This window comes from Aythya ferina, assembly GCF_964211825.1.
Source record: "Aythya ferina genome assembly, chromosome: 1".
Lineage (NCBI taxonomy): Eukaryota > Metazoa > Chordata > Aves > Anseriformes > Anatidae > Aythya > Aythya ferina.
Genome location: NC_140296.1, coordinates 149153313 through 149180879, shown reverse-complemented (window position 1 = coordinate 149180879; position 27567 = coordinate 149153313). Strand labels below are relative to the sequence as shown.

General features: G+C 44.4%; 1 protein-coding gene and 2 long non-coding RNA genes across 4 annotated transcripts in view; 1 reads left to right on the top strand and 2 right to left on the bottom strand.

Moving 5' to 3' along the window:
* The window catches only part of CHST11 (carbohydrate sulfotransferase 11), a 168823-nt gene extending 150834 nt beyond the window's left edge, over nt 1-17989 (bottom strand). Inside the window, exon 1 of one of the 2 annotated variants that reach the window (XM_084533349.1) lies at nt 17687-17989. In XM_084533349.1, coding sequence (XP_084389475.1) covers nt 17687-17789 — 103 coding nt within the window. In that variant the 5' untranslated portion in view covers nt 17790-17989. Of the gene's footprint in view, nt 1-17671 lie in introns of both variants that reach the window. The other variant, XM_084533348.1, reaches the window with a different exon arrangement.
* Nucleotides 17990-19845: 1856 nt separating this feature from the next.
* Nucleotides 19846-26391, bottom strand: LOC311443292. Its single transcript, XR_014697197.1, has 2 exons — nt 26101-26391; nt 19846-25164 (listed from the first exon to the last, which is right to left on the bottom strand). It is a non-coding gene; the product is annotated as an uncharacterized lncRNA (long non-coding RNA).
* Nucleotides 21338-25589, top strand: LOC311443306. Its single transcript, XR_014697205.1, has 2 exons — nt 21338-21527; nt 25002-25589. It is a non-coding gene; the product is annotated as an uncharacterized lncRNA (long non-coding RNA).
* Nucleotides 26392-27567: the final 1176 nt, after the last annotated feature.

Sequence of the window (27567 nt, the reverse complement as noted above, 5' to 3'; positions counted from 1 at the left end):
CAGCATGTCCTTACTCACTGATGCTACAACTTCAAACGCAGGCAGAGCCACCACCTTCAAGCACTGGTCTCTTAGCTCCATAGCAATGCTCCTCTTCTGCCAGAGCTCTCTGTGCCACTGATGCTTTTTTATTCTTAGTGAGGTCTCTTGTTGTAATGCTTATAAGTACACAAACAGTTTCACCTTCATCTTCAATGAGTCTTTTAAGCCTCAAAGACTGGAGATTTTCAGTACAATGATGTATTTTGCACTTGAAGTTATAGTAATGCAATGGAAAAAACACTTTAAAACAAGAACCTTCATTCTGACCCTCAAGCTTGAAACAAAGTGACATTTAGGCTTTGATCCTCAATTCACACTCAACTCAGCTTTGGAATTGGATCTAAAACAACTAAGGACCAATCTCCAAATCAAGTTCAAACATGACCCAAATTGTCAGTCTTATATCAAGATCTGCTCTGCAGAAATTAGCACTGTATAAATTGACATAAATTTAAATTCTCTTTCTTGAGATCTAACTTTTTTACAGCTGACAAGATTTTCACTTAAACCCCAGTTAAGTTTTGGCTTATCTAGAACTATGAGCTCCATGCCATAAAAGTTTTTGATGCCATAAAATCTGTCTCTTGCAGACTAACAAGTTAGGATAATTTTTTCGGTGCTCTACGAAGATAGAACAAGAAGCGTGTGTTTTTCACATCAGCAGTTTATCTGTTTTGTTTTTTTTCTTCTTGCCTCTCTTCACAACAGAACTGGCAACCCTGGTACCCCACAGCTTACTTCTACCATTGTGATGGTCACTGCCAAAGCAAAGCAGCATGATCCTCTATGCTACTGCAATACAGCAATGTGTAAAGATCAGAACAAAAATATTAAACAAATCTCACTTTCCAGTTACTCTTGCTAGAAAACTCATAATAAATTCTCCTATGCCTTCCAAGTCTTTCTGGCCACCCTGTCTTTGGATACAAGCCTGACTCTCCTTAACATTACTGTTCATCTGGGACAGCTTTTCTGAACTGGTCTGTCATGTCACTACAAATCTGAGCAGCCCAGAAAGGGTGGAAGTGCTTTTTGCAGGAGTAGTAGTAGTAGTGCCAGTTTCAGTGCTCATCCAACAGCAGCTGAAAATTCACAGTGAATGCAAGTAATTACTTACACTTACCAGCCCGGTGCACAGGTGGAAATGTCTTCCTTAAGAAATTGCCCCTGAATAACATATTTGAGTTATATAAGAGAGAGAGAAAGGAAAAAAAAGCAGGCAAAAGCATGCAAGTACAGGACAGAAATTACAGCCAAGAGTAACCAGGAGTAAAACACAAACAGTAACAATATTAATTAATAACATGTCATAAAAATGCACTCTCTAGCAGTATTAAGTGCTTAAGTGCTCATAAGACAAGGTTAAGAAATTCCTGTCACAGTAGCACTGAGAGTGATAAATAAGTGAGAATTCGGGGAACTTGCCCTTACTGCTGCAGATAAACTGTTCTCACTCGCGCCTGTTGCCTCCCAATTTGATTTGAAGAACTTGTTAGTACTGATAACCCAATGCTGGGAGGTGACTGGCAGAGTGAAAAAGCACCCGACTGACAGGCAACGCTGCAGAAGAATATCCACTAGGCTACATGACAGAGGCATAACAATGTAAATTACTAACTACAATTTTATTTCTCGGTTTATTATTCCAGTGCGCATAGTGGAACCTGCTGCAAGGTTGGCTTTTCCTGGCTGAATCCCTGCCCTTTTCCTCCGGTCACTCCCTTGGAATCAAAATCCCCTCCCTCCAAACAAACCTTTTGCACAGCCAGGAGCAAGGAAGCCTCGGCAGACAGCTCCAGCAGTGCCCCTTCCCCTCACTTGAAAGAACAGCTCTCCTGCCTTAACATCAAGCTGCTGGCAATGGGTCAGCACAGCCCCTGCGTGCACCCACAGGCTCCAGCGGTGTGTGCTTTCCCTACTGCACTCACACGTGTTCTTCGTCTCAGGACAGCGTTGCTGTTAATATTATTATGTTCAGTAATCTTTTTACTTATCCTTCAATTCTGACTCAGAAAAACTACCTGGTCACATTTTTCCCCTCAGCACTAATGGGAGTGTTTGAAAATCCAGCACTTTTGAAGCATGATCTAAAAACCCGATTAGGCTTGTGCTTTGATCAGGTTTGCCTGCCTCGCCACCAGTTGCAGCTGAGGAAGCACCAGCTCCAGCTACGACAAACAGCCAGCACGGAGCAGGCACAGGCACTGTGCACGCTGCTGTAGGTTGCATGCCAGCACCACCACGGCCAGCAAACCAGACAAAGAGGCCAGAGGGTTCAGAGCGGAGAAAGAGGAAGCAACGAAAGCCATGACCTTCAATGTACACACACACACCACCAGCTAATGCTGACAGGGACACATTCATGCTCCGCCAACCTTTCATCCAGTTGTTAACATCTCCTCCCAAACCATGAGCGAAAATATTGTATCAATGATGCAAATCCCAGGATTACATCAGATGTTGTTCTGGTCATCCAAAGGATAACTAAATTCACCCAGTCTGAAAAAATAGCAGCTCAGCAGGCCAGGGATATTCCTGGATATAACTCCTATGTGTTTCGAGACAGCTTCCCTACCCACACCCACCCACCACCCAAACATTTTCCTATTGAGTATCCAAAACCAGAACATTCTAGAAAAGAAAGATTAACCTTAACATCTTACATCTGCAAAAGAGATGAAACTCTTATGATGATGGTAACGGAACAACTGGCACAGCAAAATGCTTCTTACTGCCTAGTGTTTGTCTCCAGGCACCTCTGCAACACAAGGCACCCAGCCCTAACTTAAGCTTTGTGGTAGCCCTATGCCCAAAGAAACTTTGGCCTTGAAACTGTAATAAAGTAAGGGCAGGCAATCACAGGGAACGTATTTTACTTTACAGAGATACATTTATTTAATTTGCAGGGATGCTAATCATGGGCGTGTGCTAAAAAGCATGGGTGGATTACACACATTGGCCTTGAACAACGCCCAAAATTTGATGATGTAGGAAGACCATAAAATGAGTATGGTTTTATCACGTTTGCTCTTCTCTCTCATGGTCTTTGTCTGTTTTGTTGCTGATGCTGTTATTTTAAATTTAGAGTTGCTGACAAGACCTCCAGCAGACCTATGCAAAATGCATTTAGATGTTGAGCTTAGTGATACGGTTTAGTGGAGGACTGGTTAGTGTTAGGTCAGAAGTTGGACTAAGTGATCTTGGAGATCTCTTCCAACCTAGACTATTCTGTATAATGGCACTGCCATCACACTTTCACCAAGACAATTACTTCTCTGGGTTCAACACTACTAGAGAACAACCCTTCAAGTTGCAAGTACATCTCTCAAGTCAGCAGATCATAAAAATGAGCTAGCTACCCTACTGTCAGGGCCCTGAGGGTACCAAAAGACCTCAGTTGCCCTGACCAGTCCTGCTAGTAACCCCCAGCCACATCTCCCCGTCGACAAGCCTAGGTTTCTATTTAAGTTAGGCTTGGGCACCTATGTCTTGGGTGGCCCTATGCCCAGCCTTTTCTCCTGATGTCAGAGCTTGCCATCTGGTCTTCTTGGATGGACCTCACGCTCTTTTTTATGGTTAGTCCTCTCTTCTGGGTGAGCACATTCACAGCTTATTATCTTGCCCTATCTTGGGCCATGGCCAGAACCTGTCATCACTCTCCTTGGGTGCTTGGGGCTGCACCACATATGTGAGGGTACTCCCAGTATGAGGGTACTCCCCATACTGGGCTCACGCTTGACTCCCACCTCATCCCCCCTCATGAGGCAGCCCCACCTTCTGCTGCTCCCAGACACCTATATTCCCCCCATACAAAAAGAAAAAGGGTAAACAGAAGCAAAATTGCAGTAAAAGTAACTCAGTAAGAGATCTGATCAGGAAGTAAAAATCCTCCAGACTCTAGCATTAAAAGAGGCAGAAAAATATCAGATGCTTTATTAATGATTTATGAATCTGGTTTAATCACAAACACAGTTCACCAGGGGTTTAACCTGTAAAGCTCCAGGCCTGTTACTGAATGCCCACGTCTTTAGGCAATGTCAGCAGAAAGGGATGCACAAGTTGCCAGGACAGAGATGGTCACGGTGACACAGGCACAACTCCCAGCTCCGCTAACAGCTCCCCGGCTGGTTGTGGGCAGTTGTTAGGATGGAGATTAATTCTGCTTGATTTGGCCATTTTACTGCAACTTAAGTCTCCCAGCATAACAGACCACTGACACAGATGCTGTGAGTTCACACTGCCCACACCAGCAGCTGAGCTTAAGGCCCTGCAGGGCAGGACATCTGCCCATCCCAGGCAGGAGGGCAGCTGACCAGCTTAACGCAGCATGGGCTCGTGGTGTTGGTGTGAGGTAGTATGAGACAGACACGGAAGAACACAATGGGAAGCCATGGACAGTGTGTGCTTGGCTCATCCGTGCCACAGACAGCGATGTATGTATCCTTGCTTCAACAGCAATACAAGTGTGAGTTTTTCTCTCCATCTGTATCAAGCAGCTCCTATGAAGTCTGCATCTGCACGCCACTCTGTTTCAAAGCAATTGAAAACTGAAGGCTCATACTTGTGTTTGAATACATCTGCCAGAATTACCAGTTTTGGTAGCCAGTTACTGTTGTCAACAATAACTTGCTTGTCCTGTTGTGCTGGGACTGCCCTCTACCTATGTCGAGCTGCATGGGTTCGGAGCAGCCCTGTTACACGTGTTAGTGTTGGCACTGCACGTCCAGCACATCAGATTCCTGCAATCTCAATGTGAACTCCGAACTCTGCACCCCTTCTGTTCTGGATGAAACACCTTAAAGAGAAATCTAAGCCATGCTTTAGCCATGGATGTAGAAATACAAACACCAGGTTTTCAGACCTTGTTCATTTACAGCATGAACCCCTTGCAGCTGCATCACTTGCATACAAGAAAGCAAGACACATTAGGGTCGTAAGTGCTTAACTTGCAATTTTGACCTCTTAACCTTGTTTTGTAGTGACAGATTATTGGTAGCTCAGGAAGACAAAGACCCTCCTTTCTGGGGTCAACCTCTTCTCCCTCAGGATCATCTTATAACAGAGACAAAGAAAGCAGCAAGTAAAATAAAACCCAAGTCATTCCCTGAACTTGACAATGTCTTTGTTCATTTAAAAAATGGCAAACCCTCTTGCCAAAGGGCACGGGAACAGATGGGAACTGAAAAGGCTACTACATAAATTAAACATGTAAACACTGGTTGTCTGCTCAAAAATCAACTCCTTTAATTTCCACATACGAGGCATTTGATGTGGCCATAGCGTCGTTTCTACATGCCTCCATTTAAGGATGATAGGCTTACATTTTTCCAGTTTGCTACATAACTACATAGTACTTAAAACTGCCTGCAGCTACAAAAGATGACAAACATGACACAACCCTGCTGTTTCCAGCAAGGAAGCTAAATTTGAAAGAAAACCTCCATATATATATAATATATATAGGTTATAATTGAAATTTTAAAGTAGCCCTTACCTTAAATATTTTAATACAGATGTGGTGTGCTAGCAATTTAATACCATCCATAATTTGTGACACAACAACACTTTTCATAATTCACTGCAACATTAATCTCCAACAGATAAGCAAGAAGCAAACAAACTGCAGAATTTCACACGTAGGTACATTTTTGGCTACACTTGCCCAACTGTGAGGCGGGACAGAGACTTCCAGATCAGCAGATGAGGGAAGAGACAGGAAGGAAAGGATTCATAGATAGCAGCGCTAACAACAGGTCTGTCTACTCAAAATGTCTCACCGAAGTTCATAATTTACAGCTGCTAGTCCTGTGCACACACACTTAGGGAAAACGGTCGTACTTTTAGTGGGGCAGACACAAAGGGTGGGGTTTTTTTCGCTTGTTTGCAAGACTGAGGCAGAAAAATCCTTTTTAACATGTTAAGTAGTAGGCACTAGAATCTGTTTCCCCACCTTGAACAGTACTACATGAAGTGTTACTTCTGAAGCCCCAAACATCCATAGCAACTGAAGAAGATGGTAGGTTTAAATCCAAGGAATTCCTGGGCAATAGCAAACACATTCAAAAAATGCTACACCAAAGATTTCTGTTTCAAGGCATGAACACCAGCAATATCCCGCAGCCACCACAAGGAACACAGAGGTCTAAAAGAGAACGATCTTGGAAAGCAGCAGTCAGCAGTTGCAGCCCCTCACATACAACACTGACCTTGCCTTTTTGAATTAAGTGACAGGAGTCGTGACCTTAAAATTGTAATAAAGTAAACAGAAGCAAAGAGAAAATATTTTACTTTACAGAGATACAATGCTTTAATTTGCAGAGGTGCTAATCACGGGTTTGTGCTAAAAAAGCATGGGTGGATTACACACATTGGCCTTGAACAACACTAATGATTTGGTGACGTAGGAAGACCATAAAATAGATACGGTTTTATCATGTTTGCTTTTCTCTGCTCTCTCATGGTCTTTTGTCTGTTCTGTTGTTGCTGCTGTTGTTATTTTAAACTTAAGAGTTGCTGGCAAGACCTCCAGCAGATCTGTGCAAAATGACAAAACAAAACAAAAAAGGGATGAGGCAGGCCTTTTTGTCACCTACACTGATCAGCAAGCGAGTAAATTTACGGGCTTGCTAGCACAAGATGTCCAAGCACAATGCTGTCTGGAGGAAAACTGCAATTCCAAGAAAGAGATTTCTAAGCACAGGCATGGGCTCCACCTCAGTCTACATCCAAAGTACAACAGGACAACTCAGTAGATGTTTGTATAATGGCACTGCCATCACACTTTCACTGAGACCTTTCAACCTTTCTAGCAGAAGACAAGACTGCCTGTTGCTTAGGTAGTACAAGGGAACCACAGAACAAGCTGCTGAAATGCTGCCTGTGTGAGGCTGAAAAGGACCAGCCGGAGAACCCAAGTTTCCCAAGCCTTCAACTTCTGATCCAGAAAAGAAAGGCCATGTAACATCTGTCAGGGCATACACCGGGAAGACTTGAGACTTTGGAAACATAAAGACAATATACAGGGAAAAATTAGAAGCAACAACCATTCGTGTCACTGCTCTGTAGCAGTGGATGTGACACTAACCTTGTGGGAAACCATTAATCAAGTCCCTCCACACATATCCTTCCTGTCTATGCCTCGGTTTCCTTAGCTGTAGAGTGGAAAAGAAGCACGGGCCTATTTTGTGGAACATTCTTACGCCTTCTTTAGTAGTAATGCTTCGCTTTCATCAGATGTAGACTTGGGCCCAAACACACAAATTTTTCCAGAAGTAATGCTTCTAACTTGCTGCCAATTAAAATTTTTCAGCAATAGCAGGAAAGCACAGACTTGCAGTTAACTAACGTAGAACACATATTGTTTCGTGTTCAGCAGCACTTCCAGGCTAGGTATAAAGATTTCTGGCAAGTTAAAATCAGTTGGGTACAACTCTGATGACAAAAGATCCCTCACAGCTGAAAAGGGAGCATGGAACAAATCCCACTTGGTCTCTCTTGACATTATATTTCAATGAAAATATAAAGAAGCAAAAGGTCTAAAAAGAGCAAAGAAAACTAAAATGAAGGACAAAAAAGTCAATGTAAAGATTGGCAATGGGAAACAACCCAAGCTTGCTTGGACGTGCAAGAATTACGGCCTGTTTCCCTTGGTGCCCTACCACACAGGAGGGAATGAGACACATTTCTAGCTGCACAAAGAGTTCTCACAGCAACGTGTTACCATGCTGGTTACAGCATTCCTGGGATAGATGAGGCTCTAAGTCACTGACATGATACTGATGTATAGACTTTGTGTGTTACTATCATTCAGACACAATGGCCTCGTGTATCGAACTGTCCTGGCATCCTCTGCAAAATTCTTCTTTCTCCACTCTGGAACATTTCAAGAAAAGTGTTGAGGAAAAGGTAAGATAACATGGAAAGACTCACTAGAAAGACTGATGTGTTCTGGGGTTAAAAAAAAAAAAAAAAAAAAAAAAAGATGGAACAAGACAGCTAGATATAAACATAGTTTTAATTAAATCATGTCTGTCTTCTGTTATCCATTTCAGCTTTTAGTATCTCAAAAGGGTTTTATCTCAAAATAGTTAACGGCTCCAGAAGCTGCAACATTTTCGGCTTTTTTTCTTTAATGCAATTATACTTTTGCTGTTGCATCAGAAATTATTAATAGCCTTTTCTGCGTAGGATGGAAAAGTTCTTGCAGCAAGACCAGAAAACTTCGATCATACTGATGGCTTGCATGGTAATGGCTGCATACAACTTATCTGTCAATGTTGTTTCCACTGAAACTGATGAAAATAGACAGTATCCCCTTCAGTACTCCAACCATGTACCGCTATGGGGAAAAAACATCATTCACTTGAATGCAGAAGTACTCTGTGAAGGACAAATAAATGAGAAAGTAGAAAAGCAGAGCTGTTGTTCTGTGGTATATTGCTCTTTAGGAGGACACACAGGGACAAATTCTGCTGTTCGTTACAGTAGCTTTGATCCAGAATTAATATAATCAATTCAATGGAGCTGGCCCACATTTACAGTGCAGAGCTGCACCCAAGCCTGCAATCCAATATTCCTACCACCACAGGGGATGTGTGCCCTTTATGCAATTCAGAAAGCCTCTGTTCTGGCACAGTAGACCTGATCGAGCGCTCATTAAAATCAACTGAGAAGTGACCATTGCCTCCTCCAGGCAATCACGCAGACCTCATGCAGTCAATCCACCAGCATATTCAAACCATTCATCACCGTACTTCTTTCAGAAAACGTCATAAAACCTTACAGCTTGCCCAAAACAAAACCCCAAACCCAACAGCCTAGCAGGCAGCTGTGTTCATCCTAATTGAGCTTCCCCAAACTTGCCACAGAGGACCACCAAGTCTGGTTTGGGAAGAGAAGGAGGAAAGTGAAAAGGCAGGGATCAGCAGGCACGGTCTACATGATTTGCAGTGGCACAGTAGCAGGAACTCTGCACAATGCCCAGCTGACTGATCCTGCTCCCTGCAACAACTGCTAAATCAACTACAGCAACGTTTTTGAGGCAGAATATGTGTGTGTGTCAATAGCCACCCTGATTCTGTGGGGTATTTGTCCCCCTTGATTAGCAGCTACATCTACTTCATAATTATATGTGCACACTTAACTCCAAAGATAAAGCTTTTATACCCATCTGGGAACTCAAATTTATTTTAGAAGCTAATCAAGACCAAAGCACGTAATGAAGATAGACTTTTTCAGTTTCAGACTTATGACCACAAAGGACACATTTTATTAATCACTAAGTGTTTAAAAAGTGTTACTTCCCTCCCCCACAGTTACTATAAATTCTTCTCTCTCGCTGCAAGCATAGGCTGTAAAAACACGGCTTACTAGAAGGACATGTTCAGCTCCTGGTACACACCACTGTGAGTGCAGAATATGCTATTCCACATCGGGTCACTTAAGATGATACAGACAGTTTGGTCCTGGCTGCATTCCAATCAACTCTAAAGCACAATAATGCAAACAGTCTTTAAAAGGATTTTAACTACCCAAGGCTCTTCGTTTTAAGACGAGGTATTACAGCAGAGATCATCCATAGCATCCAATTATAACCACCTTATTAATTATACGTCTACCTTCCCTAAGCCAAAAATCCCTACAAGTTATCCATTTACAACTCTTTGACCTGCTTATATAATCACTTATTAGCCAAAAAAACAATGAAGGGTACTAGCTACAAAATATGCCATTTGTTAAGTGAGTTTAGAAAGCATTACTCTGAGGGTCCTGAAACCCACAATTTTTACTGTTTACAAAACATGTCTTGAATTCTCAGAACATCTTTAAAAAAAATAGATGTGAATAGAAAGCGTTTGTTTTTAAAATAAAACAAAATGGAAAAAAATATATGTATAGTAGCTTTGTACAGAGCTCTAGGTGTTTGAGAAGTGGATTGAAACCAAACAGAGCTTTTTATTTCTTATGTGGACTCTGCAATTACAAGCCAATGTCTCCCAACCCAGTGGCATTAAGAAAGACAACCTTTTGATATTAAGATTACTATGGACAGCATCTTTCAGCCTGAGACAATGACTGCCAGCCTGCAGACAACATTCAAAGCCGCAGCAGATCCTCTGCAGAACAAGGACGACTGAGAGCAGCCATAACCTCCTCTTTCACCTACTAGAGGACAAAGTGAGGGCTTTCATCCTGCAAAACCACACACAGATCACTCACATTCTTGAAGCCAAGGCTATTTCTCACTGCAAAAAAACTAAGAGCAGATGTTCAAAGGACGCGATCATTTCCCAGCTGTTTTTCCACGTTGCAGTCCACCTATGTCCATTAGCTGGATATAGTTAGCCTCCCCCAAGCCCCTGAAAGCACAGTGCCATGAGAAATGCTGCTGATTGCATTGTTTGTCTTTTCCATTTCCCCCAGAACCTTCTTGCAAGTTCTTTCATAGGAGTGTGAAATCACTGCAGCAGTGATTGATAGCGAAGGGTGCAAAGACATCCTTCAGTGTCTACAGCCTGGCACGAATAACATGAAGGCTACCTTGGAAAGCCACCCGTACTGTTCACGCTGATACTCCCACACAAAAAATTGTGCTCTTCCACAGCTTAAAAAAATCATAAAAAACATTACTTCTCTCAAGCTGGATGTTCCCATACATTGTGTAAGTCAAGAAGAATTAACAGAACAGAGAAACCACACCAAGTACATGTTTCAATTAGTAAAAATTACAAAGCCCTTGGCACTTCTGTGATTTCTTTTAATGACAAAGAACTTCACACTGCTCACAGTGGCGATCTTAGCAGAAAATGGTTTGCACTTCAGCAGTCAATGCTTTTGGGTTACCTGGGCTGCCAATTTCAGCCCAATTACAGCGTGGAGGGTGGGGAGGATGGGTGGGTGGGCACGCACATGCTCACACACTTGCATGGGCAGCCCTCTGTTTTTAAATCAACATTTTACAAATGCTGATGCTCAGCTTTTTTAAACCAGAGATTTTAAGCCAGAGATCCCCCTTTCAGCAAATTAGATTACAGACCTAACTTCAGTGTCACTCTGAACACTTTAATGATTTTTTTTTTTTTTTTTACTCCAGAGTTTCCATTGGCAGCCATCTAATTTTATTTCTTTTAAATAACATTCCCTTCTGAGGCTTTACAAGCTAGACGTTAATGCCTCTTTAAGACCTCTTTTCTAATGTGTAAAATTAATAAGGCTAAAAGCAAAGCTGTCGTCTACTTTCATCGCAAACACTGGACAAGGTGCAAAGAGCAACCAAAAAGAGCACATCAGTTTAAAATAAAAGCCACCTGAATATTTAAACATGAAATACATAATGCAAGGAAACTTCTTTAATACAGAGAAACCTCTCTGACTCATACAGATACCAAGTTTGCTTGCTGCACATGCCAGGTCTGCACAAGTGGAGCAAGAAAAACATGCCAGGTCCCAAAGACATACCTGCAATCCACACATCTGATGTGAGGGGTCCCCCAGCAGCCCATGGGGACTGAACAGGGTATCACAGAAAGGGCAGAACAGAGGAGGTACACTTGGGATGGTCACACACACACATGCCTCCTGGCACATTTATAAGCATGCTTATTATTTGTGTGCTGGTGGCCTTTCATTACGCCCTTCCTAGTGGTGATACAGGCAGCAAGACAGCCCCCAAAATAGCAGGGAAGGAGGGGAAATCTTAACACTCATTGGGAAACCTATAGCTGCAGCTTGATGGGAGGGAATGGATCTACTCCGGAGTCTCTCCAGCCACTCCTTTCTAAGGAGCATGAGGAGAGGGCAAGCCAATTTCACTGGTCTGATGTTAAATGAAAAATGGGGGATAAGAGCATCAGGCAAAAGAAGCTATACAGAGTCCAAGTGTATAGGCTGTAGAATTTTGATTTATTCATGAAACCCTAGTTTCAGGTGCCAAACAATTACATGAAAGAGGAACACGCTGCATCCTCCGCTGATTACATCCACAGAATTGGAATCCGAGAAAATCCCCCTGTCTGGAGGCATGTGCCAGAGATAATTAGGAACTGTGATCTCTCCTTGGTGCGCCGCAGTCTCTGGTGGTCTCGTCTTCTGCTTAGAGCACAAGGCTTGTGCCAGAAACACCACTTTGTCACATGCAAGCATTCTGCCCGCAACAAAGGGATGTTATCTACAATTCGGATACTGAAACACAAATAAGGAGGAATTAACCAAACTCCACATTTTGAATTGCTACTGTAAGGACAAATACCTACTTAATCCACAAAGATCTTACATGAATGGGCTCCACGGGGAATAGGAACATCCAGCAGAAATATGAGCGTGCTTTGAAGCATTATCCTTGTAACGTAGTATGTGCTCACCGAATCTAAGTGACCTACCACAGACACGTATCCATCTTTATCCCAGACACGCCAGGTCTGCACAACTATAAAATTGCGGAATTTAATTTTATTCCCTTAACGTGAAAGGAGTCTTTCCCTTCATTGATTTGAGCGGGGCCCTTCACCCACACATCCACACTTGATTTTATGTATGTTGACACTTAGACAAGTCACGCACTGAATTCAAACACTTGCCTTGAACAACACGAACAATCCGCAAAAAAAAAAAAAAAAAAAAAAAAAAAAAAAAAAAACATCAGATTCAAACCCTTGCATCCCTAGCCCTGTTCCTAACTCCCTCAGGATCACCTTAGAGTTGATACATAATACATATGCATTAGCCCAAAAGGCTTGAGAGGAAAAAAACTGTACTAGAATGACATTCATGCAAGGACAACCGAAGCTGCTTTGTCAGGCAGGATTTGATGCCGTATGTCTGGCCACAGAGTCAAACAAAACACAGGAGTGCTGACTTTGGGAAGAGTAACATGGATCTAACTTCCTTCAGTTTCTCTAACCCATTTTTAGGGTTAGTTGCATGGCCCAGTGTAAGATAAACTACCCGTCACTCCTAGAAAAACAGTGGAAACAATGTAAAATCAGAAAGATGCTCACCCTATACAGAGACAAAATTGAAATCCTAGTTGCACCTGATCAGCTGTATAATGTTCTCCATAAAAAGCACTAGGCATTCATACCGCGTTGTACCGCCTTGTTTAATCCTACAGGAAAAAAAGTTTCCATTCACATTGACGTCTTATCTCTGAAAAATTTAGACTTGACAGAAAGTCGTGACAGTTTTATGTCTGTGAACACAGAGCTGAACACGGCTATGAAAGTCAGCAGACGGTTTCCTTGGTATTAATTAAGAGTAATAAAAACATTAAAAGCTTATACAAATCCGCATTGCAGAAGCGGTAATTGTGGAGTAATAAACATTCTGATAAACTACCGTTTAGTAAGACCTTCCTGTGGACAGTGACAGGCAATTTTGGCTCAAATACATTCAGGAACAGATTTTTATTTCTAAAGGTCAGCAAGCAGTTGCTGCAAATAAGCTGTGCTCGTATGTACTGAGACAGAAAGAGCTGCCCTCCTGGTAAGTTTAACACTCACTAACAAGGAAGACATTCAGAAGACACGAAGAGCAGTTTAATTCTTAACTTCGAGCACTTCCAGCCCACTGGTACCTTTGAGAAGGGGGACTGGAGCTAGTTTGCTCACACCGATCATGTGGTCCCATGGAAATCAATGAGAAGCTTACAGGGGCATTGACAAAAGAATACAGCACGGCCCCCTCACCGGCACCCAGCGGGGTTTCTGCCTGCGACCGGGGGACGGGTTTCATCGCATGCAATTAAATGAGGGCCAGACTCTTGCGGCTGTCAAATGAACTCCGTCTCTCAGTATCCCAAACAGAATAATTTAAAGCCAGTATATGGGGTCCATCAAAGGAAAGCCACACACCCACTGCTTTGCAAGTCTCCTTCCCCTTTATAAGCAGGGGAGAAAGCGTGGAGCAGTTGCAAGATAGGAGACTGCTGCATTGATTTTCAATCTCCCATCAAGACCAATAATGAGCTTGTCATCAGACAAAGAAAAAAATATTATCTCATGTGATCTGAGCTGTTCTGACACTTGAACAAAGGTAGACACCAGCCTTCTGTAAGGACCAAGCAGCTATCAATCAGACAGCGCTACAAGAGGCACTAAGACGATCGGGGACTGGTGGCCAGTCTGAGGACCCAACCTTTGTTAGCATTCACGGGAGAACAGCACGAGTCAAAAACAGGAGATGAGAAATGGAGAAAAAGCATTCCGGTCTGCAGTGAAAACAACACAAAGGGGTAAAAAACAGACTTAGAATAAAGATGTGTTTCAGATTAAAGAAAAAAAGAAAATACTGTTAGCTATTCTACCTTTCCGTGGAACTTTCCCTCACCGAGGATCCCAGCACAAGGACCAGTGAGCGAACTGATTTCATCAGAAAAGCAATGCATGCAACAGTGGTGGGCTGCCATACAAAAATCCTAGGGCTGACCCACTGCATGCAGACAGAAGATAATCAGGTTTCACTCGGTTCTGTAGATAACACGTGGGGGAAATATTCTGAGCAAGGACCTGTGAATATCAAGAAACCTTTGCTATGTCCAGCTAAGGCAAATACTGAAGAACATGTTTTTGTGTTTGGGTGTGTTGGCAATTTCTTTTTGCTTTTTTTTTTTTTTTCCTCTTTCCTTAGAGGCTAGACAGGCAACAGGAAAACACACAGAAGTCCCCGCTGTTATTTCCTCCCTTGGGAGCAAACAGTGAGCTGGCCTTCCCCAAATCCACAGGCAAGCCACAGAGCCAGGATCACCTCCAGAGCTTTCTCTGCAGTGCCCCTGAGTGCCACAGGGCAGCACAGCTCACCCAGAGACTGGTCAGGGAACCCCATTTTGGGCAGGTGGGTCCCCCAGCAAGTAGTTAACCTCTGCCAAAAGTTGTGCCTTGCAGAGATGCATTCACCAGACAGCACGCTTACTGCTGGCTTCCCAACAGAGAGCTGGTGTGGAGCCAAAATGAACAACGTGCCAAAAGCACCTGACCCCCCTCCAGGACGCTGCTATTTGCGATACCATGCGGGGACACAGCACCACATTCTGCCCCAAAGGTAAGGTAAGAGCAGGCACCTTCCCTTTTCTGTTTCCCCAAGAAAGTCTTCCATTAGCTGTCAGTTTCCCCATTCAGTTACTCCAATGGAAAAATCCGCCAGCAGGGGAGACTTTTTGCTGTTGCTGGTATTGAAAGGGTTCTAGCAAGAGATTCAGCTGTCTAGCAAGACATTCAGACTTTCTAAAACAGAAAATGCCCACCTAACTAATGAAGAGTTGTCTTGTCGCTGAGGAGTGCTGGGCTCATCATCTGATGGCCTCCCAGCATCTTTCACCCACCCTGCATCACACCCAAAGCTGTTCGGGAAGCTCTGTAGGCAGAGAACAAGTTTCCTAAAATTCACCAAGAGAACTGAGGGGGTGAAGAAATTGCCAGATTTTGAATGAAGAGCTGACAGTTCTTGCAAAGAACTTAACTGAAGACCTTATTTTCCGTCCAAAAAGCCTGGGCAGAAATTTTTCAGCTAATTCTGACCGCAGGGATCCTGTCTTACAAAGCGCTGTGAACATCCAGCGCCAGCGGCCGGTGGCAGCCCAGGGTCTGTCAGCTCCCTCCTGCTGCCTTCCCAAGGCACACGCTACAGTGCGGAGCAGCTAAAATTTCCAACACCCTCCACTGCCAAAGGGGTTCCGGCAAGATTTTGAGAGGTTTGAATACCCTCAGTCCCATCCAGCCTGACTTGTCCTTGGCCAAGGGTTCAGCTCCAACGAATTTAGGGACACACCAAGAAGGATTACTGATGTGCATGGAAATAAGGATGCTTACAACCTCCCAAACAGGTCTGCTACCTGATGCATGTCGCACTCCCAAGTCTGCTGCCTCCCTCCAAGAACACCACGTTAGCCTACCATCTGCAGTAACATATACAATCATATGATAGATACCTGGTGAAAATACCTGTCTGAGCTTCACCAACTGCACGCCAACTGACTGACCACACTACGCATCAATCCAGATCAGAGTTTGATAGATTTCTAGCAGTTTCCACTACGGAAACAGACCGCTTTAAAAGAGAAGCACAACTGGTCATGATCAGAAAGGTACAGCGGAGATAGAAGGGTTCTGATTGCATTTATTTCCAGACCTACTCCATGCACACTAACAACCTAAAAACATGTCCAGTGCAAGATGGGCGCAGTTCATCCTCCCCCTGATTTCACAGCATCACGCTCTCACCTCAGAGTTTATGGCAAATCCTTTGAATTGTACCGAAATCAACCTATTTATAGTTCCACAACAGCACGAATACAAAGCCCTAACCTTCAGCAGTTAGCGACAGAGCATACTGAGAATTCTTGTAAGGCAATTTTCATATATTCCAAAATTCACGGCAAAACATTTAATTTAATCCCTTGCTTACTGCATGCTGAGTTTTTGTTCCAGCAGCACAATTCACCCGAAACTCGGGGAAAAAGACAACTCTTGGCCAAATTTTCTGAACACGCACGCAAACTACATTGCCCGTGGAACGCAGGCAACACAAAGACTCGGACTTTTATTAAATTTGTGAAGCTGTGTTACAGCTATCTGGTTTGCACGGTGCTCGGAGCCCTCTGATGAAGCCTCCCCAAGGTCTGCTGAGGGCTGAGCACTCCTTACGACGCCGGCGAGCACGGAGGGGATGCAGCAGGGAGGAAAAACCACGGTGATCTTCCCAAGGAACCGGCAGGTACGGACACAGACGGGCACCCTGCGAACGACACCGACCTGCGAGGCGCGGGCAGCTGGCAGACAGGCAGCAAGCAAGACCTGGAAACAAGACCTGACCTCGCCGCACCACAGCCACCCGCTGCCACCCCTCGAGCCTCCACGCTCCTCAGCTCCCAAAAACTTTTAAGGAAGGTGAATTTTTAAGCACCCACAGCCCGGTAGCGACAACCAGGGGAGGATAGGGGCGTGCTGAGCGCCTCTTTTTCCCTTCGCCCCCCTTTACCCCCTCGCACTGCCCTGCACGGAGGCGACGGGCACGGCCGGGGGCTGCCACCCAGAGGGTCCGCGATGAAAGGGGTCGGGGCGACTGGGCTCGGACCGGCAGCTTTAGGGACCGGCAGGGCTCGGAGGGGCTGATTTTGGGACCGGCAGCCGTGGGGACCGGCAGGGCTCGGAGCCCGGCTGCGGTGCGAAGTTTCCAGGAGCCGACCCCACGTCGGGGTGGGGGGGGGGGGGATCGGGAGCAGGATGGGGAAACCGGGGGCCGGGAAGAGCCGAACCGAGCCAAAATGAGCCAAAACGAGCCGGGCAGAGCCAAACCGAGCCGGGTAAAGCCAAATGGAGCCGGGTAAAGCCGGGCAGAGCCGATCCGCAGAGGATGCGGGGCTGGAGGCACAGCCCCGGCTGCCGCCGCTCCGTCCAACTCCGCTCCTCGTGCAGTTGAACGTTAAAAAAGAATAAAAAAAAAAAAAAAAAAGGATAATAATAATTTTTAAAAAGTATATATTATTTATCTGAAAGCCAAACTTTGCTCCCCGCCCCGCCGCGGGACGCTCCCCGCCGAGCCCCGTCCGTGCCGCAGCGCTGCCGGCCGCCACCTGCCCCCGGGGGTGGTGATGCCGGTGCCGGTGCTGGTACCGGTGCCGGTGGTGGCGGAGCCGTACCTGGGTGCAACGTACTTTGGAAGTAGAAGATGACGAGGATGAAGGAGCCCACGGACGTGACCAGGACCATCCTGCACACCCGGTTCATCCTCATTACTTCCAGCACCGCCGGCTTCATGGCGCTGCCCGGCGGCGCAGGGAGGGCGGGTGAGGAACAGAGAGGGGGGCGGCGGGGTGCCGGGACCGGTGCCGGTGCCCGAACCGAGCCGGGCAGAGCCGAGCCGGGCAGGGCAGGAGGAGCCGCAGCCGCCGCCGCCGCCGCCGCTCCGGAGGATGCCCGGGCGCCCGCGCCCCGCAGCGGGGGGCGCTAATGCCTGCGCTGGGCGTGACCACGCGGCGCGCCAGGCGGAGGGGCGCTCTGCGCCGCGCGGGGGGGAGGCGGGCCGGGCGGGGAGCCGGGGCGGAGCGCGTCCCCCCCCCGCGCCGAGGGGAGAGATGGTCCCGCCCGGCGGCGGCCGCGGGCGGGGACGCGCTGGGCTGCCTCGAGGGGCCGCCGCGGCCGGGGGCCAGTGGGTGGGAGGGCGGCGGGGGGTGAGGGTGGGTCTGTGCGTGAGGGAGCCCCGAGCCCCCTCAGGTCAGCGCCCGCTGCCGGTGGTGGCCGCGCTTTGTCACCGCCTCCTCGCCGCGCCGGCCGGCGGTTGTGAACGTTTCTAACGGGCGTAACCGGCGGCGTTGGGCAGCACTGAGTCATCCCCGCCCCGCCAGGCCCTGAGGTGCCCCGGGAGGGAGAGGAGTTCGGTGTGAGGGGGCAAAACGAGCCCGAGGGGGCCACACAGCCCTTGGGGTCCCAGCACCTCCACACCCGGGGGTTGTGGCACCCCACAGGGAGGGTTTCTGACACTAAACACACCACAGGGCTCACAAACTGGGACTGCCCACTTGCTCCGAACTACACAGGTGTTAAAAAGTACATCTGGGAATTGATATAAAGTCCACAAGTCCGCATGTTAACCAGCCCCTTTGTTCTCCCGCTGCGCCCCAACACCAGTTTGCTGCCACTTTTCCTCTTGCTAAAAGTGAGAATCCTTTTGCTGATGCAAAAGGATTTTATTTTATTTTTCCCCTCCAGATTTCTGTCTGTTCTTCTAGGGGGGTTGGAAGAGGTCTTTAAAATGAAAATAGCCCTAAACAGACCCAGCCCAAAGGTGGAGGCTGGGAAGCAGGTAGGATAAAACACAGTTTAAGCCAGAAAAACAAAAACAAACACGAAGCGTGAGTATTCCTTCCTGGGTAATTGTGACAGAAACTTCTAAAGTCACTGGGACTTTCCATTCAGACAATTAAAAGGCTTTTTATCTGAAGGATAAACCATTTATCTAGATGTTTGTAACAGAGTAGAGATTAGGAGGGCTTGGCCTGGAGTTTCAATAATGAGAAAATATTCATTTTGCTTACTTTCTGTAGATTCTTCTTGTAGCAGTTTTAACACACAGTGCTCCATGCTGCTGGAGAAGGTGGTGTGTTACTCGTGTGGCTTAGCAATAGTTACTCTCTTCTTCTGGACATCACCCTCCGATGGAAGGAAGCAGCAGTTTAGAGCAACAGGGAAAAAAGAACCAGCTGTGTTGCCAATAGTCTTAATATAAGAGAATTGTAAAAGCAATACCTTCACTACATGGACTGGAAATGACAAGATTAACATTCATGCTCATGCTTGCAGCATCAATGTCAATTTCAAACCATGGCATCCTTTCTAATGTCCAGTGAGTTAGGACAGTGATGAAACACAGCAGGTTTCTGTTTTGTAGTGGTGGTGGTTGGGTTTGTTTGCTTTTTGACATTCAGACACCTGTACTCTTGATTTCCTACAGGAAAGAGCAAAAGAGAGCATGAAAGAGGGAACAGAAGGAAATGCAGTTGTCTTTCCAGATGAGTGCCAAGTTTTCTAGTAGGAACAATGCACAGCTCAGACACTTTCAAGCACACCCCTGAGTGGATGGTTTAGCAGCTGCAGAACAAAAGGGAGACCTTGGGTTGTATGGTAGGTGTGATCACCTACCATTGCCGTGATACTATCCGGTGTCTAAATAAAATACTCTCATCATCTGAGAGACTTCTGGAAAGAAAGACTTAAGAGCTTAAGAACCAGATGCCAGTGACATCAGAAGGAGTCCAGACAGTGTTTTGTAGATTATTTCATAACAGAAAAGCTTTAGAGAAAACAAACAAACAAATCCACCCACATCGCTATTTATTGATAAAGCTCTAAAAATAACAAAACCACAGTTGAAAAACAGCACAGACAAATGCAGTGTGTAACAAACTCATAGTGCAATTTATGAAAAAATGACAAGCATGCTAATATTAAGGAGCATGTGGAAATTTAAAACAGAAATACATTAGCAAAGAGAGGTGTCAGTGAGAAACACAGGTATCTGTGATATAACTTGTTTTGTTTTATATCAATAGGCATCCTCCTCTTAAAAACAAAGGTGAACATTTTTGGGGAATATTTTTGGATGGGGGCAACTGACATTATGAAGGGAATATGCACAAGCTTTTAGGCATGCAAGCTCTTCTTCAGATCTGGAACAGAAGCAGCAAGTTTCAGACTGTCTCACGTCTCAGACTGTTACAGATCCAGTCCCATCACAGCGCTCACCACCGCAGAGTGAGGCTGCCTAGCTAAACGATCAATAAATCTTCAGGATCACTTACACGTCTCTCTGGTTACGTTCTGTGGGGATAGTTTAACTTCTGCCTAAACCAACCATAAAGAGACCAGGGTTTTGTCTTTGACCATCAAGGAAAAAGTACTGTGCTTTAGTAAACCTGGCTGGTCCATAAACCTTTCACTTGACCAGCTCCATCAAATCGCACTGCCTGAAAGTAGGAAGCCAAAATGTTTCTTTTTTGTTTAGGTGCAGGGCATGCAACTCCTTACTTCACAACCTTGTACCACAGCCTGAGATTACCTATCAGTCAAATTGTATTCAGCAATGGTATTCTACCAATATATGGTAACAGTCCTTTAAGGTACTGATTGTTTCCATTTAAAAAAAGTCCCTGAGAAGCCTCCTGATGCAGCTGATTTCAGTGGAAGTAGGACAAAGCTCTTTTACCCGCAGATTTCTCAGTCAGCAGTTCTCTGTACACATGACTAAAATGCCACCCAGCTCCAGGAAGCCACTGTCATGAGAAATGTTAAGACAGTGCTTCCTGGAGCTATAAAAAAAGTCTTGCCCCTTCCTCTCCCCTCCAAATAAGAAAACTCGCTTGTCTAACGTGCTCTCAAAGCCAAAAAACCTGCTGAGTTTCTGAAATACCTTGTCCTGCATCTTGCATCTTCTGTGAGTGCTCTGCATCTTGGAAAACAGCATGAATCAGGATGCCACCTCCTCATGGGACTCCCTCAGCAGAGCCGTTTCAGCCTCTCAGGAAGGAAGGGATGCAGCAATATAGCTTGGCCTAGCCACAATGAGCCGTTGCTTATTGCCGAGCAGGAACACATTAATTAGGCTCATGGAACAAACAAACCTAGACACAAGTCTTACCTGATCTTTTAGCTTTCCCTTCGTTAGGTGAGGTCTTAATTCCTCAATACCCCAAGCAACCCGAGCTACTGCATTACAAGGCAAGCCCACATTCTTGCAGTGCCTTGGTTGCAAGTAGGTGTCAAGAGTCCTTTCCCAAGAATGTAAGGTTTATCCTTTTCCACTTTAAGGTACATTGTACTAGATGTCACCCTGCTACACAACCTGCTTTTTCCTAATGATTTCATCTGGCTTTGTTTGAGACTGAACAAGTTTATGGCTTCTGGGACCACACGCTTCCCGGGTAATGCAAACCAGATTTTGAGGAGAGGCAGCATGTCTAAAGATGCAACTTGTGTTATCTGAATGGTGACATCTGAAAGGTATGGTTGTCTCCAGTTCCCTTCTACTGAAAGGCTACCGTTTAGTTTTGTGCTTTATTTGCCCACAGAGGAATTCCAGTGGGCTTCTTCCCTTCCTCACAAAACTCACTAGTGGTCCCTTCTCTGCGGAGAGCTTGCCCTGGGGAGCGGAACAGCTTTTTCAGGTCTAAATATGGATATACTCCCATCTCTGAAACGCATGTGGTACCTTTATCATCATCTATCGTTAGTCTTCATTATTACCTATTTACTATTATTATTATCCTCATTGGAAAACATCCTGGCAAGCTTTAGGAAGCACTATGCTAATATAGATCTTTGCAAGAACCGTTTTTGCCAGCATGGTACATACCCGGTCTGTAAGCATGCTAAGCTGTGCTGCTAACAACAGCTCACTGACAAGACTGGGTGAAGATGCTTGTATCTACTAAATACAAGGGCAATGCAGTCCATTTAAATAACTTCACAATGCTGACAAAAGTTTCTGATATAGAACTGTCTTGATTTGAAGGCAGAAGAACGTACGATCACTGTTAAGTCAAACAAGATACATGAAAGAACAAGGATATATTTAGCTTAACTAAATTCATAAGGAGAAATGATGAATCTTGAAATAAAACATATATTCATTCTTCTAAAGTAGTACTTACCAGAAAGCTCAATGTCTGATGGTTCCAAGACAACTATGATACTAATTGTGAGGCTGTTAGTTAAAAGACTTTGGGGAGTTAGGCACAGAAGCAATGCACTGGATCAAACCCAGTGGCCCAACACTGTCCAGGACAAAGTCACTGGCATCAGAGGAAAGGTCAATAAGCCCTGCAGCAGGCAGAAGTGGTCAAGTCTGCAGGAAGACTGACGTTTGCTTGTGACATTTATTAGCTAAAGCTTGGCTTTTGTCCTGCAGTGCCAATGGCTGCACTTGGGGAACAGCCCCCAAAAATCAGATCCAAGAAAAATTCCAATGCAACCCATCATCTCAGCTACCAGAGCAGCCAATACAAATTCCTAGGCAAAGCAGACACTAAAACATTTGCCAAGTTTCACTGAAGCTCAGTTCTCTTTTTTTTTTTTTTTTTTCAATCCTATGTGCAGTTTCTTTGCATTTTTCCCCTACTGCCAGTTAAGGACACTCTTTATGAAGTGGAATTATTGGAGTAGAGTTTAACAAATGAAAGGGAAGAGGCAGCTGCAAGGCAAGCCATTCTGCTCATGCAAATTCCCCTTGCATTGAGGTAGTTGTGTTTGTTACAAGGACTTGTAAAATGGTCATGTATTTTGCCCAGCGATAGTGGGACAATCTTGACCTGTGTTTAAATTCATCTCTCTTTTTCTAGCGACCTTAGAGCACTAGCAACATCAGAAATGTGACTCAGAGCATACAGAGGCTGAAATAAAAAAGAATTACTGGCTTTTCATGGGGTTGCTCATCCTAATTCTATTCTCAGACACCAGGGATTACTCATGCTCTTCAGAACATATTGCTGGTATCCTGCTATGCTGCTCATTAGACACAAGGGTCTCACAATAAAACGTAGTAGCCAGGAAGGCAGGATGCTGGTAGCTGTTGGCTAGCCAAAGCAGCACACCACCAGAACAGTATGCACTGCGTATGCTTTACAAGCTGTAAGCATGCTTGCTCCATTCACCCCACAGCAATTTCTCAGCTAAAATCCAAGCAAGCTACTTCCAGGAGCAAATTGATTTGTCTCCAAGAGTTGGAGTGGTTTATATGTTACTCTGGGGGGAAAAAAAAGAATCTGGCCAAATAGCAACAAGAACACACATACTTAAAAATGAAAAATCATCTTTGCAGATGGGAAGAAAATCATAGAATAAATTATTATTGGGAAGGAGAAAAAAAGGAGCAAGGAAAACACTCACCCCACAAAAAAAAAAAAAAAAAAAAAAAAAAAAAAGGAAAAGGAAACTGGAAAAACAATTACTTCATTTGTTCCCGTTCTACTTTTCTGAACTGAAGATAAAACCATCCCCTCTGCTTAGTGATTTTAAAAGCGCCTTTAAGTGATTGTTTAGCTTTTCTGAAACACTCTCTGATTATTTCTGATAACCTACATAAATTGCCATTATTTTCTGTAAAGGGTTTCTTTCAAAATCATCGTTATTATCACTTCTGGGGTAGATCCATCTCACCACTTAGGTGTATATTTCATCCAGCTGGTCTCCAACCATTTGCCATAGAAGCATCATTAAATTAACAGAAAGGAAAACACGTTTACATGACACGATTCACTTTGCCTGTTTTAGACTTCTAAAGTGCAATGAAATGAATCATGGCCTAGAAGTGCCCCTTGAGTGAAAAGCTCCTGGACATCTAACTCTGCTACAGACACATATATTGCACAGGGGGGAGGCTAGGAAAAGCAAATCCCAACCCATGTTTCTCAATTTTTTTTTGCTTTGTAGGACATGCAGCCAAACCTCATATTTTCTGTACTCTATTTTTCAGCATAATATCCTGTTTGCCTGTCACCTACCTTACAAAATACCTTGCAGTAAGAAATGGGAGGCATCTTCTTCATTGTTACTTGAGCATTTAGGTCAATATGTCCTTTCTTTTCCTACATTTTTTTTCTAAACACACATAAAAACCATCTTGGGATAAATATAAATGTTTTCCTTTTTAAAGTGCTTTCCATTTAAAGTTTTAACGCTATGCCAAAATTCAATATTGTCATAAAAGACTTCAGTTCATTATAATAACCAGAAGATTCTTTTTTACATGTATAGTTACGACACATTCAGTTTACACACATTTGATCTAAACGTACATTTAAAGTCCTTAGGATTTGCAAGTGTGGAATGTTTTTCAAAATCAATGGCAAGTTAACATAGTCTGAAGTGGAAAGTCACATACCTCTCATGTTGCCACGCTTTTCTTATGTTTCATTCCTTTAATATTTGCTCTAGGAGAAAAAAAATCTGCTAAAGCCAGTAGAAGCACAGGTGTGAAAAGCAGATCCACGGTTGAAGCCAGGTTTCTTCTGCCCAAAGGATAATAGCAATACTGAAAATCTTCAGACTGCTGCTGTTTCGGGAGAGGCAGCAATTCATACTTACAAGCAGGACTTCTCTCACTGTCTACACTACAGTGACCTTAGGCCTGAGAAGTGTTATGAGAAGTTTAACTGCAAAACACTCTGGGATTATATGGAACAGTTTAGAAACACATCTAAAAGAAAAGCATTTTCTAGAGATAATTAAATGCCCTCCCTCCGCCCTTTCACCATCCTTCCTCAATTAAAAGGTGTGACTTCAGGGACTCTTTCTATTTAAAGGATGTCTAGGTGATATTACAGGAGAGAGAACAGAGATGATAAATCACACAGAAGCTGTTGAAATAATGTTAACCAACCTGTAAAGACATTTTTCCAAATCACTTCACACATTCATTACTCCATCAGTATAGCATCTATATAACGAGTAACTCCTTATGTTCCCCCTCTGATGTAGGTTCCCATTCTTATGAAGCACCTGCAGCAGAGCTGCGATTCCAGCTGGGCTACGAAGTCTCTGCAAAGGAGAACGCGACCCAGCTCCAGCAATGAGAGTCTGTAAACACCGTTGACAGCTGACTATGCAAACCCACGATTCACATGGTGTAGCATTTCCTGACCTGAGAAAGAAAAAAGGTTTGTGTTTACCACTGGTTTAACCACATTAAGGAAAGGTAACCCAATTTTAGTAATACAAAAAGTTTTCCTTTGGCAATTTAGAAGGCAAAAGGGAATGTTTCTGTCACTTCTCTTCTGAACAGCAGGTTAAGAAATTTTTACAGAGCAACAGCAGCAACTACAACACATTTTCATGATCCATTCAGGCTTGGTTTCAGATCTGTTTGATAAAACATGAGCCATAATTCTATCAAAGTTCACCTCTTCCTGGAGATGGCCTAGGATAACATACCCACGTTGATTCTACACCATCTGTGAAAGGCTGATGAAGAATGAATACCATTAAGCCATCTATTCCTGCACAGGAATAATGGCTATCTGCTATACATGGTTCACTGATAAAAAAAATAAAAATCAGAAGTGCTTACTGAAGGCTCCATGGTGCCTCATTACATCATTACTTTCTTATAATCCATATTTATGTAAAACTAATAGAGAATGTATATACGTGGCTTAGACTGCAGCAGTTTCCAACTTCATTGACTTTTCCAACCTTTTCGTTCCTTTCTCACTGGTCTCAAAGTCAAATAATGTTGCAAATGCAAACTGAAAGATCCATTGTTTTTCCTCAAAACAAAACAAAAACATATAACTAACCCTGGGGAAGAAGTTTTCTGTGAATGCAAGTCAAAACTAAGATTTCCAATGACACAAAAAGGACTTCAAATCAAATTTACATGTAACCACTGCTACAGTGATCTTTTGAGCGAGAGAACTTCAGACTTGCTACTGTAAAGCAAACTGATCTGCTTCTGTTGACAGAGTGTCACCCCTTCAGTAAATAATGCCATACAATTGAGTCAGCATCAGGCATAACAAGGGCAGGTGATGTTTTCCTGGAGAAGATCAACCACTGGAGGAAAAAAAGATTGCCATACTGTCAGGAGATCCATTAAAGGAAGTTTGCATCTCCACCTGGTGTTAGCTGCTCACTCTAAGACCGGAGATTTCTATCACCTTTGTTTGTGTCATTTACCAAACCAACTTGGTGTGAAGCCATGGTGTAACTGGGTGTAGTGGGCTGGCCTTGGCTGGCTGACAGACCTCACCCCCCTGCTCTCTCACTGTTCCTCCTCAACAGGACAAGGAAGAAAAGAAGCTGGAAAAGCTTATGAACTGAAACAAGGACAGGAAGATGACTCATCAGTTACAAAACAGACTTGGGGAAGATAAATGTATTGCCAATTAAAAATAGAGTAGGCCAGTCAGAAATAAATAACTAAAAAATAATTAAAAAAATCCTTTCCCCATGGTCAGCCTCACTCTTTCATTCCTGACTCTTCTGCCTCATCCCCCTCCACAAGCAGCACAGGGGAGATGGGGAATGGGGCATGTGGTCAGATCATAACACTTCTCTGTTGCTCCTTTCTCCTCACACTTTCTCCTGCTCCACCTCGATGTCCCTCACACAGCATACAGTCCTTCACAAACTGCTCCAGTGTGGGTCATTCCCACAGACTGCAGTTCAAGAACATCTGCTGTGGTGTGGGGTCTTCCACGGGCTGCAGCACGAGTATCTGCTCCAGCACAGTCCTCAACGGGTTGCAGGGGGACAATCTGCTTCATCATTGTGTTCCCCGTGGGCTGCAGGGGAATCTCTGCACCAGCACCCTTCCTTCTTCACTGACTTTGGTCCCTACAGGGTTGTTTCTCATTTTTTTTCCTCACTCCTCTTTCTCACAGCTGCTACACAGCCTTTGTTACCCTTTCGTATATATGTTTTCACAGAGGTACATTCAGCTTCACTGATCAGCTCAGCTTTGGCCAGTTGTGAGTCTGTTTTGGAGGTGTGTCTAATACAGGGAAACCTCTGGCATCTTCTCACAGAAGCCACCTTTGCAGTTCCCCTGCTACCAAAACTTGGACGCATAAGCCTAATATACCAAGGAAGTAGATGTGATCATCCCTCGGGTGTTTGGACTATAAACCTTTCCCCTTCCCGCTCCTCACATTATCACCAGTTTGTTTGTGAAGTGAAAAGTTAAACAGACCCAGTTCAAACCACAGTCTGCTAGCCCACCATGTAACTAACGGGATTTAAAAATAAAATAAAATAAAACATCTGAGTCATTCTAAGGAGAATGTAAACCATGACCAGAAAGCACTTTAGGGAAGTGGATTTTGCCAGAGTACACACAGCTTTGGATAAATGCAACACAACTCTTACTGAAACAAGATTTGAGGCTTTACAGAATCAAAGCAGCAGCAGCAGCAATCCGTGCCACTGCCACAAATCCTGCATGAGGCTGGGGCGACACCTTCCCTTCCAGAAGAGGCCAAGAGCACTGGCTGCTATCGCTGAGCCCCTTTGGGCCTGTCTCTTCCCTGCAGAGCTATTTCCTTGG